Here is a 12890-nt window from a genome sequence, read left to right as displayed (position 1 = left end):
TTTACATGAAATTCTGGGAAAGGCAAAACTGTAATGACAGAAAGCAGATGAGGGGTTCCCAGGGGCTAAGAGTGGGGGGAGAGGGTGACTGTAGAGTCAGGAGGACACTTTCTGAGGATAATGGAGATGGTCCGTATCATGATGGTGGTGGTTCATTGACTCTACACATTAGTCAAAATTCACTTAAGTGTACACTTGAAATTGCTGAATTCTATTGTATGAAGGTTATATCTCAATAAAGCAAAGGGAAGTATGTATATATAATAACCTGATCTAGCCTTTCTACTCTTTTGTATCTGACTCAGAGTAAGCGAAATTTGGTAACGCTTTGGCAACAGAAAATAAACACAGCTTAATTTCAAAATACAGAGGTAGAAGTTGTTGTAGAAGAATAATAGCTTCAGCAGCCACTGCAAATGAGTTGCCAAGACTTTACTGGAGGCATTCCATCCCAAGATACGGCGTTTAGTCTCTCAAGGTCTTTGGACACCCGGAAAGTGGGTCGTCTTTCAGGATATCTGCGTCACTGTGGAGAACATGTCAGTAAATCATAAACCAGCTGGATTTATTCTTAAATTGGCAAAATACATACTTGCTTGGAAGTACTATTAATCCTTTAATTCGCTGGACAGGGAAGATTGGTTTTATGGTCTTGATTACCTTTGGTTTTATCAGTACCTCATATTCTTTGGTAGAGGGTATGTGTTAGGCATTACACTTGTGCTTTGGGAAAACAGAGATCATGTGACTGCTTGATTCTAAATCTTAAAAGTTTGAAATTAAGACTGATAATAAATATTTTTACTGAGTAAGTTGGAACACTCAAGCAATTATTTTCATTATTTAATACAAAATCATTTTGCCTAAAATAATCGATTATTAGTGCAAAAGCATTGTTCTGGACTGAATTCTCCAGATAATTCTGCTTTTGGCAACAAGTTACAACTTAAATGGGCTTAAACAATAAGCTCATTTCCCGGCTCATGTATCTGGAATTCTAGAGTTATAGCAGCATTTGGGGTTGGCTAGACCTGAGTCTCAACAGTCCCATCAAGCCATGGTTTTCTCCCTCTCCACTCTGCAGACAGAGTGGCTTCTTCTTCATACTGGTTCCCCCCTGGGTATAGGACGGCTGCTAAATTCTACTTGAGCCCACCACTTTCTCATTAATTCCCTGAGGGTAGAGAGAGAAGATTCTTTGGGGAAACTTTGACTTAAGGTCAGTGAAGGACTTTCTCTTTTTTTGTTTATTTAAAGATTTTAATTATTAGAGAGAGAGAGAGAGCACAGAGGGAGAGTGAGAGGGAGAAGCAGACTCCTCACAGAGCAGAGAGCCCGATGCAGGACTGGATCCCAGGATTCTGAGATCATGACCTGAGCCGAAGGCAGATGCTTAACTGACTGAGCCATCCAGGTGCCCCCCCGTGAAGGACTTTCTCAAGACCATTTCTCATTGGTTCAAACTGGGTCTCGTGCCCATTTATCAGTGGCTCAAATTGGGTCACATTCCCAGTCACATGCCCAATCTAAGGGTAGAATTACCCTGAGGTAACGAGGTCTCCCCTACAACTGGAAACAGAATCAGCTCCCCTGAGAATGGGAATTGATGAAGTTGGGGGGGGTGGTGCAGTGGGGGTTCTATTAAGAATGAGAAGGAGAGAATGACACAGAGCCAACAACAAAAAAGGTACACTAGGGTCTCATTTAAATCCATTACTTTAAAGGTGAGCTATAGTTCTTCTTGTTAGGAAAAGTACTTTAAGTTTAAATTTTATTTTTAAGAGAATATTTATAGCAAAAAGGAAGAAAGTAAAAACCACCATAATCCTACTACCCTGTGAGAACTATTAATGATACAAGCATATTTTCAAACATTAAAATAAATATTATACTCTGCATATTGCAGACACAGTAGAGCATAATGGTTAGCAATATGCAGACTTAGCTATCCACCTCCTGGTTCATCTACTTACTGTCTGTGTGTCCTCAGTGGGTAAGCTACTTATCTTTCCTGTGCCTCAACTTCTTCCTCTCTGTGATGGATATAAGAATAGCATTTATAAGTTCCAACAGCACTAATCCTCTAGTTCAGAAGTCAGCAATCTGCAGCCTGTGGGCCAGACCTGGCTTGCTGCCTGTTTTTGTAAACAGTTGTATTGGAAACCAGCCATTGTCATCCATTTGTGTATCCATCTATGGCTACTTTCACACTATAATGGCAAAGTTAAGTAGCTCCAACAGAGACCATATCACCCAAAAAACCAAAAGTACTTATAATCTGGTCCTTCGCAGAAAAAGTTCGCTGACCTCTCTGTCAGACCAGTAGACCTCTATTGTTTTATCAGAATCTAGCATGTCATAATTCTGTGGTCGTGTAGTAACTTAACCAGCCTGGAGAAAACGATCAAGAAAAAGTGACATCTGCAGAGCTAACATGAAAGCAAGAGATGCTCAGTTATTTTATCAGTTAGTTAAGAATTGTGAGTAATTGAAAAATCTACAGCAGTGCTTAAATGTCAAGTTATCTTCCTGAATTGACTAGAGATCTTGAAATACATGATATATGATCTCCCTTGAGCTCTGGGGTGTTGACACTGGGACATGAATGGAAGTGAATTTGTACAGCGTATCTAGTCGATAGAAGTCATAGCTATGGGGAGAAGATAAGAAGACTGAAGAGGGAATGAAAGAGAACCCATAACAAATTGTGGCAATATTGCTTTAGAAAAGAAAAGATTGTTGCCATCTGTGTGCTCTGGGGGAGCAGTGGTACAGATGTGTGGATGGGCAGAGCGACCAGGGACTCCCTAGAGAAAAGGGAGTAGTCTGAATGAGCACAGGCAACCTGACCCAAGTCTGAGCTGTGGAAGACCATAAGTGAAAAGAAAAGCGTTGGAAAAAGTGATACATCCATGGAGGACAACTTTCCTCACAGTATGGGTAGTTTTGATCTTGAATTTAAAGATCCTCAAGCTCTAAATTATTTTAGTCAAATCCAACTTTTCCATAAAATAGTGTTTTAACTAAAGGTTAGATTTTGGCCAGGTGTGTAATGTCCTTCTTTAAAAATGAAGCGACCATCAGCTACACAGAAGTTTTCTAAAATAAAAAGCCTTGAATACATTCAGCAGTGTAATGTGACCATTAAGAATAAAGGATTTCTATCAACTGCCTAATTTCAAATCCTGGCTCAACCACTGTCCCTTATAATCCTTCAAGTCCTAGGCCTTGTTTTCCTTATTTATAAAACAGGATTGATAAAAGTACTAACTTCGGAGGGTTTTAATGAGAATCAAATTAAATAACCACATCAAACAAATATTACAGGCTCCTTAGAAGTGAACCATTTTGACGTGGACAAGATAGAGAAACTAATTGTGGAAAACATTTTGATAACCAATCATATAAGGATACATTGTTGTAATATACTAAGTTCTTTCATTTTTGGTATTCCTGCCTTACTTTTGGAGCAGTAAAGGTGAAGATAGGGTCTTAAAAATCCTTAGAATTTAGAAGAGTAGTTCAGGGAATATTTTCATAAGCATTGTGTTCGTTTAGAGTACAGGTCAACTTGCTGCTGAAACAGAGACCCAAAAAATATAATGACAAAAAAAAGAAAGAAAGAAAAGCGTCTTTCTCTCATACGTGCCCACCCAGAGGTAAGCAGCCCAGCCCTAGAAGGCGGCTCTGTTTCCTGAGCGCCTCTAGGACCCAGGTTCCAGTTTTCTTGTTTCTCCATTGTCACCTGCAGCAGGTGGTCTAGAAGCTGGTTCACCAGCATCTCCTTCCATCCCTTAGGAGAGGGAAGGCAGTCAATAAAGAGCAAAGCCATTTCTTTTTAAAGGATTGGATCTAGAACTTGCAAACATGGCTTCTATTCCCACCTCATTGCTGAGATCTTAATCAAAGGGCTACCCATAGTTGAAAAAGAGGCTAGAAAATGTGACTGTAGTGACGTGCCCAACTAAAACTCGGTGGATTCTGTTATCAAAATGGAGAAGGGAAGAATGGATGGTAGAATCAATTAGCAGTCTCCCATAGGCATTGTCATGGAAACTAGTATTGTGTCACTGACTCTAAGACCCTATTGATTGTAAGACCCATCATTTTATGTACCACTAAGTAAGAAAAACCATGTTATGAAATGTATTATTAAACGTATGTTTTCTTACCAGCTCAGTTGTAGGACACGTCCCAATTTAGGAGTGTTAAAATGTGAAAATTATGTGTCTTGAGATAGAAGAAATACGGTATTGGAAGGGCATAGGAAGAGAAGGTGATCCAAAGACATCAATTCTGCAGTCTTCTTTTGCTTGTGTGTGTTTCCTTGGAACAAGCATAGACAGGAGATATCAAGCTTTGTTCAACTCATCAAGTGTCATGCTTAGCCTCGGTGACGGACAAAGTACCTGCTCTTTGGCTTTGTTTCCTTTATAGTGCCTTATACATAGTAGGCGAACAGCAGTATTTGTTTCATGCAATGAAAGAAAAGACCAACTTCTTGGATGGCCAAATAGAGATGAGCTGAATTTTCCAGGATCAAAAAGATGCTAGATTCAAATAAACGGACCAAAGCAAACTGATACCTTCGGGGCCATACTTGCTCTTGAATTTAAAATAATCTTATTAACATCAGGTTGATAATTTAATAAAGAAGCATTCATCTGGACCCACCTGCCTTTGCCACTCTTACGTTTCTTTTCTCCACTTTAATAAATGCACAAATGTATTTTACTTTAAAACACACCTTTTTTCCTTGGTGAGTCAGAGCAGGTTGGCACACAGGACTGCTGATACTCGCCTGAGAAGAGCCTCTCATGCAGCAACCACATCTTTGCGGATTTGTCCTTTTTTAACAGCTAGGGAATCACACTCTCCATTCTCAGGTTTTAAGACGAAGTCGTGAAAGACCCTGGTCAATTCAGTCAGATCATTTGACTTGGTGGCTTTGAATCTGGTCAATGAAAATCTATAATATGCAGGTGTGTCTTGCTGTATTTGCTACTGAAATCTGCTTCTCTTATATAGATCACTGTTACAGATGAGGAAGTTAGTAACCCATCCTTTTTAGATCTGGTGAGGACTCCCCAAATGAGGAAGTGCACACTTATTCTTATGTTTGCTTGGTAAGTCTGACTTGTGATGGGCTCAAAAGCTTATATCGAATTTACAACACGCCCCTTCCTTCAGAGCAGGCTGAAGTTATGTCTTACTTGGTCTCCGTTGTCTTTCAATGCCCCTCCAGGTTTACAAGTGCGGTGGTGTATCAAGGACTCGTCATGCGCCTAGGAATTATAGGAGGCAACCTCTATATCGACTTTTTCATCTCCGGAGTTGTGGAGCTGCCCGCGGCCCTGCTGATCTTACTGACCATTGAGCGTTTCGGACGACGCCTTCCCTTTGCAGGAAGCAATCTAGTGGCAGGGGTGGCCTGCCTTGTCACTGCATTCTTACCCGAAGGTAATAGTCCCCCGAATCTGTCTGGCACTCAAGAACATGAAATAGTCTTAAATCAAAATGCTCAAGAATGGGGAACTTCTTGTCCTTAGAAAATGTACCCCTGCCTCAAAATCCTGGTACCAGGCAACCTAGTGATGTCACCCAATTTTCTGCTTAAGCAGTGTTAACGACTCTGAGTACAGAAGAGAGATATACTGAGTACTGAGAACTTGGTTCTACAGTTCTTTCTGTTTTCTCCATTTTAGGTTCATTGTGCAGAGTCTAGCCTGTAGTCATGTAGTTTAGTATTGCTCACCTTTATTTGACTGACTTTCATGCTCTCATTGACCATGGTTACCATATTTCCTGATTACCGTGTCACTGGCCCCATGCAAAATACCAGGGTTACAAAAGGAAGAAAGGAAGACACTTGTTGACTTCGGAAGGTTCACAACCTAGTAAGGGATATGGATACTTCGTTTTTTAAATTTGTTTTTCTTCCAAGTTCTTATTTAAATTCTAGTTAGTTAAAACAAAAAAAAAATAAAATAAATTCTAGTTAGTTAACATGCAGTGTAATATTAGTTGCAGGTGTAGAATTTTGTGATTTATCACTTACATAGGACACCCAGTGCTCATCACAACAAGTGTCCTCCTTAATGCCCATCACCCATCTACCCCATCCCCTGTCCACCTCCCCTCCAGCAACCCTCAGTTTGTTCTCTATAGTTAACAGTCTGTTTCTTATTTTGCCTCTTCCCCCTCCCCACGTTCAACTGTTATGTTTCTTAAATTCTACATATGAGTGAGATCATATGGTATTTGCCTTTTTCTGACTGACTTATTCCACTTAGTGTTATACTCTCTAGCTCCATCCACATCATTGCAAATGGCAAGAATTCATTCTTTCATTCTTTTATACGGCTGAGTAATATTCCATTATGCACACACAGATACACATACCCCACATCTTCTCTATCCATTTATCAGTCGATGGACATACGGATATTTGGGCTCTTTCCATAATTTGGATTTTGTTGATAATGCTGCTCTAAACATTGGGGTGCATGATATAGATACTTTAATGCTTTCACAACTCACTGTGATAAATGAAATAATAGAATTAGTTACAGTTAAACCTTGTTATAGGAGTGGGGCTGCTGACTCTCTGCATGGTTGAAAATCTGCATATAACTTTTGACTCCCCAGAAACTGAACTGCTAATAGCCTACTGTTGTTTAGAAGCCTTACCTGTAACAAGAGTCGATAAACACATACTTTGTATGTTATATGCATTATATACTGTGTTCTTACAATAAAGTAAGTTAGAGCAAAGAAAATGTTATTAAAAAAATCATAAGGAAGAAAAGATGCATTTATAGTACTGTAGTGTAAATAATGTCTGCACATACGTGGACCCACTCAGTTTAAACCTGTTGTTCAAGAGCCAACTGTACCAGATTTAGAAAACTAAAGCTCTCTGAAGACTCTATGTGATTTAGAAAAATAGGTACAAGGAGTGATATGCATGGAGTGGTCAGGAAAAGCTTCCCAGAGGTGAGAACTAGGCATGAATGAAAAAGGAAGAGAGATATACTAGACAGGAGTGCCTGGCTGACTCAGTCAGAAGAGCATGCAACTCTTGATCTCAAGGTCATGAGTTCGAGCCCCACGTTGGGTGTAGAGATTACTAAAAAAAATAAATAAACAAACTTTAAAAAAGAAAAAAGAAATGTACTAGACAGAAGGGAAAGGTAGGAGAGATTTTTCCACAGTAGAGCACGGCTCTCAGAAGTGTGAACCATCGTTGAGGGATCTGGGACCACACGTTCTCTGTTATCACTCGAATATCCCCAAAAAGGGGCTGAGGATCGCCTGCCACCAGCAGTGACTGGCCTCACAGGCCAGACCGGGAGCTTGGGTATGGCCCTGCGAGCTTACTCGTAGCTGCGTCAGGTTGGATGGTGGCAGTGAGGAGGGAGAGATGCCCAGAGCAGGAATGAAGGTCATGGTAGTCGGCCCGGATGGGAGAGGGTGATTTCAGGGATGTCAGAGGTCGGGGGGCTCGATGACCAGGTGGCAGTTGCCCCCAGATGCGTGGTTAACACAACCCACATTATCTCTGCCACAGGACACAGCAGACCCTGGACAGGGAAGCCCTTCAAAGTCCCAGGGAACATGCGAATTAGAGCAAGCTCCTTATTTCCATGTGCCAGGGCATGGGGGGTGGGGGTTACTGAGAGACCAGATTCTCTGGTAGTCCTTGTGTCGGCCCCAGAGAGGCTGTCTTTTCTTCTGAGGATCATCTGAGGATCAAGAAAGAAGGGATAATATTATAGAAGTGAAAATAGACATTTACAGAGTTTATTAGTTATATGAAGGTTTATGAAGTCCCAAAACCCTATTTAAATAAAATTATAGAAATGTCCATCTTCAGACCGGAAAATTTAAAAAAGATGTAAAGTCTTCTGTCCTTTTGGAATGGTTGATGATAAATAGAACTGCATTTACACGGATCTCATTTTCCTCGAGTATACTAGTTTTGTAGGGCTACAGTAACAAAGTACCACACCCTGGGTGCCTTGGAACAACAGAAATGTATTCTCTCACAGTCCCGCAGGCTGGAGGTCTGAAATCCCCATGTGGGCAGGGCCAGGCTCTCTCTGAAGGCTCTAGGTGAGCATCCTTCCCAGCCTCTTCCTAACTTCTGGTGGTTGCTGGTAACCCCAGGCGTTCCTTATTATCCCAATGTCTGCCTCCATCTTCATAGGACCCTCTCTTCTCTGCATCTTAACTATCATATCTGCAAAGACCTGTTTAGAAATACGGTCACATTCTGGGTTCTGGGTGGAAATGAACTTTGGGGAACACTATTCAACCCACTACATTGAATCGAAACATTTTTCTAAGAGTTGGGGAATCTATGTAACACCTGTTGGCCAATACATGTCTTTTTAGTTTCTATTAATGGCCACCACTAAACTAGGAGTGGGAACAGAGCAGTAAACAAGATAGATGTAACTCTTGTCCTTGAGAATAATGCACAATTTAAGTAGAAGGGGGACAAATGGGGAACATTGTAGATTTCACTCTTGTTTCCATTTTGCTTTAACACTATCATTTTGCGAGGTCTTCTGTTCTTGTGGCATGTGGAATAAGAATTAAGTATTTGTTGCACATGAAATTAGGGACTCGGTTAATGTCTTATGGGTGGAGAAAGGTTAAAGACTTATGGGTGGCCCATCATTTCATGGTATAACGTTCCCCTGGAAGATTCTCTCTGGCCCCAGACTGATTGGGGTGATTTTGATGTGCGCCGCCTTCTACATGATCCCAGAGAGCATTCTAGACCATATGTCCACACCAATGTTGGAGAAACTAGATGAGTGGGAATCAAATGATTTTGTAGAGAATACTTTCCTATATGGAAAAACATAAGGCAAAGAGCAGACTTTTTTGTTTGGTCCAATCAGTTTTATTTTGAAGATATAATTTCCTGATTTCAGCTTTAGAATTGTTCTCAGCGATACTGAAAAATAATTATTATGCTCTTACTCTAGACACACCTTATTTGTGTATTCCCAGATTCGGCTGCTTGGATAGTCATATGTCAGTCATGATTGGCAAGAATAAATTCACATCCCTAATGCTCCTTGTGAGTAACCACATTTTAAGAGCTGTTCCTCACTTCATTGGCAGCCCTTCTCCTTAAGGGAGCTTTTGGACTTGGTTACTTGGGCTGATGAATTAACATTAGAAAGACTTCTCCTCTCAGTCATTCTTGACGTCAGGAACAGAAGGACAGCCCCTGCGGAGAATGCTGATTAGCCTTTTAGAGGACGCAGCTCTAAAATTGTCGAGAACAATTTAACTGGCTTTCCCTCCACTAAGCACAACTTTTTATGGTCTGAAGAATGAGATTCTGGAAAAAGAAAGTCTTTCTGGCTGTATCTTCACTTAAACCTCACTGCTTTTGACCCAAATTTTTGAACTCTGATTAAAGTCTGAAAACTAGAAGGTTTTCTTTGTCCATAGCGGTCTGGTCTGCGCCTTTCATTTGGATTTGTTTAGGATGGCTACAGACCTAGCCGCTTGGTTAATTACTCTTTTTGAAGCCAGAGAGCTGCCTTTTACTTTTATTCCTCTTTTAAGTGAAAAGCCAGCAAATGTATCTTAATTTACATATCTCTAGTACAAATTTTCACTACATTTTATTTCAGAACTCAAAGCAGATGGTACATTCAGAGATGTCAGAGAGTGTTTCTTTAAAATCCTGCATCCTGGGGCGCCTGGGTGGCTCAGTCGTTGAGCGTCTGCCTTCAGCTCAGGTCATGATCCCAGGGTCCTGGGATCGAGTTCCGCGTCCGGCTCCCTGTTCAGCGGGAAGCCTGCTTCTCCCTCTCCCACTCCCCCTGCTTGTGTTCCCGCTCTCACTGTCTCTCTGTAAAATAAATAAAATCTTTAAAAAAACAATAGAATGCAGTCACGGTGGGGCGCCCGGGTAGCTCAGTCAGTTAAATGTCTGACTCTTGGTTTCAGCTCAGGTCATGATCTCAGGGTCGTGAGATCAAGCCCTGCATCTGGCTCCTTGCTCATCCTAGGGAGTCTGCTTGAGATTCTCTCCTCTCCCTCTGCCTGCCCCTCCCCGTTTGTGCTCTCTCTCTCTCTCTGCCAAATAAATAAATAAAATATAAAAAAAAAAAACCTGTATCCTCTTCTTCAAAAATTGAGGTATTATTCCCAGTAATCTCCAGTCCCTTGACCAAACCCCTGTGCGGAGGGACCGTCTTTCTCTGTGTTCTCGGGGCTCCATGGAGAGAGTTCCAGCGTTTGTATTCATTTGTAAATTGTCTTGTGTTCTTTTGTCATTGCTACTAAAAGTGTCTTCTGCCGCTCCAAGATGAACACAGCTTATCACTGGGATGATCAGAAGTTTCTGTTTGCATACATAATATTCACACATCATTTACACTTCCTAACAAACTGCTTTCATTTCACTCCTGGTGAATCAACAGCACAGTGCCTCTGGAACTTGTGTTTTATTAAACATTTCACCAAAATCTCTAGCTCAGTGTGGTTAGACAGGGGCTCTGCTGCTCAGAAGGAGTTGAGAGGCTTTCAGAGTCCAGTCAGCATGTAGGATAAACCACATCTCCTCAAGGGTGTCTGCTTGACAGCGTTTTCTGAACATTTTACTCACTTGACTGATTATTTATCTGTATCCGCTGAGCTAATCACATGTTTTGTGTGTGTGTGTGTGTGTGTGTGTGTGTGTGTGTGTTTTCATTTGGTTTCTTGCTTTTTGTTTGGTTCTCTCCAGCAAACAGTTCTAGCCTCCGTTGTAAACCTCAACTGGCATTGAAGTTGTCCACGGGACTCACTTACAGAGACGTTTTGATTCAGTAGAAAAAAACCTATAACTTAAGAACTTAACCTGAGTAATCAAGCTATCTCCACAGTAGCAGGCGACATTCTTTGCAGCCCGAGAGCAGCAAAAGGTTGCCCGGTCGGGCTGGGACCCAGGGAATCTGGGCGAGAGCTCCCACTTTCCGTTCCCTGGCACCTGGCACTGTACCACCTGCTCATTGAAGGCTGGGGTGGAATGCATTTCCTGGTCCCCCTCCCTGGCCTTCATGAAAAGGCAAAGCCTAAATAAAACACATGTTTACAACCGTTCCATGCCAGAGCAGATGGCAGCCCGGCACATCAGTGCAACACTGATACTCCTCACCCCCTGATGTAACTGTTGATGGGAGAGCTACAGGTGTTCTCATCCGGGAAAAACGTCAAGTACGCCAGGACGTCCTCGGCCGGTGTGCAAGCAAAATGTAATTTTGTAGTAATAAACGAGCCTCCCAGCAATGATCTTAAACTATCTTTTTTTGTGCTCGCCCTCCTAGGCAATTGTATTATTTAGTGAGTTTTAGCTTTTTTTATTTGTTGACTCTTCTGTAGAGAATACACATACATCTACTGAGCTTAATTCTCTTCTGTCCTCCTCTGCATTCATGTCTACTTTTCTAACAAAAAATCATTTTTCAGGAAGGGGCAATAATTCTTCTCAGAGATAAGAGCACTGTTTAGTGCTGGGTGAGCATAAATAAATATGAGTATAAAAGGGAAAGGTTTCCTTTTCAAAGACGAAAGTCAGAATGTCCTTAGCTTTGCTTTGGAGAGCAGATAGGTGCTTACCCATGCAGTCATATGTCCTCATCCCCATGTCCACTAAGGAAGGCTGGCATAAATTGCACTCTTAAGAGATTTAGAGCACTGACTTTGTAGGACAAAAATGGTTTACTCCTTCTTCCTTTAAAACTCAAAAGAAAGAAAATATTTAATGAAGAACATTTGTTTTTTTGCACTAGTCACTGTGGAGGCAAGGAGAATTTCCTCATATAACCAATGCAGCCCTAACGTAGTTCATTTTTAAATGAAGGAACCAACTAATCTTTAAGAATCTGGCTCCTTCTGCAGATGAATGGATAAAGAAGATGTGGTATATATATATATATATATATATATATATATATATATATATATATATATATATATATATATATATACAATGGAATATTATGCAGCCATCAAAAGGAATGAGATCTTGCCATTTGCAATGACGTGGATGGAACTGGAGGGTATTATGTTGAGCGAAATAAGTCAAACAGAGAAAGACATGTATCATATGACCTCACTGATATGAGGAATTCTTAATCGCAGGAAACAAACTGAGGGTTGCTGGAGTGGGGGGTGGGGTGGGAGGGATTGGGCTGACTGGGTGATAGACACTGGGGAGGGTATGTGCTCTGGTAAGCGCTGTGAATTGTGCAAGACTGTTGAATCTCAGATCTGTACTTCTGAAACAAATAATGCAATATATGTTAAGAAAAAAAAAAGAAGAAGAAGAAGAAGAAGAAGGTAGCAGGAGGGGAAGAATGAAGGGGGGGAAATCGGAGGGGTAGACGAACCATGAGAGACGATGGACTCTGAAAAACAAACTGAGGGTTCTAGAGGGGAGGGGGGTCGGAGGATGGGTTAGCCTGGTGATGGGTATTGAGGAGGGCACGTTCTGCATGGAGCACTGGGTGTTATGCACAAACAATGAATCATGGAACACTACATCTAAAACTAATGATGTAATGTATGGGGATTAACATAAGAATAAAAAAATTAAAAAAAAAATCTGGCTCCTTCTGGATGATTTCTTGGGGGAAGTAGCAAGATGGGGGGACATACACTCTAGTGATAACACAAGGCTTAGATGTCCCCTTCCAAAGGTTCTGGTCCTCAAAGCCTTTGCTACCTTCCAGAAACCAACATCAGCTTCATGTCGATTTCTCCTGGTCAGCTAGGAACAGCTATTCTGTGTGCTATCACTAGGGGAGGGACCGGAGAGAGGACAAATGGGTACCAGGCTTCGGTAATGGTTCTCAAGGGCTCAAGTGAAGACCACC

At 41.4% G+C, this 12890-nt stretch overlaps 1 protein-coding gene across 1 annotated transcript in view; it reads left to right on the top strand.

Annotated features, from left to right (window-relative positions):
- The window catches only part of SLC22A3 (solute carrier family 22 member 3), an 86087-nt gene that overhangs the window by 66168 nt on the left and 7029 nt on the right, over nt 1-12890 (top strand). The window contains exons 6-7 of the mRNA XM_021693533.2: nt 5029-5126; nt 5246-5460. Of these exons, the coding sequence (XP_021549208.1) occupies nt 5029-5126; nt 5246-5460 (313 nt within the window). The remainder of the gene's footprint in view (nt 1-5028; nt 5127-5245; nt 5461-12890) is intronic.

Source organism: Neomonachus schauinslandi, chromosome 8, assembly GCF_002201575.2.
Source record: "Neomonachus schauinslandi chromosome 8, ASM220157v2, whole genome shotgun sequence".
Lineage (NCBI taxonomy): Eukaryota > Metazoa > Chordata > Mammalia > Carnivora > Phocidae > Neomonachus > Neomonachus schauinslandi.
The sequence above is the reverse complement of the archived record's forward strand: the minus strand, read 5'-3'. Positions and strand labels throughout refer to the sequence as shown.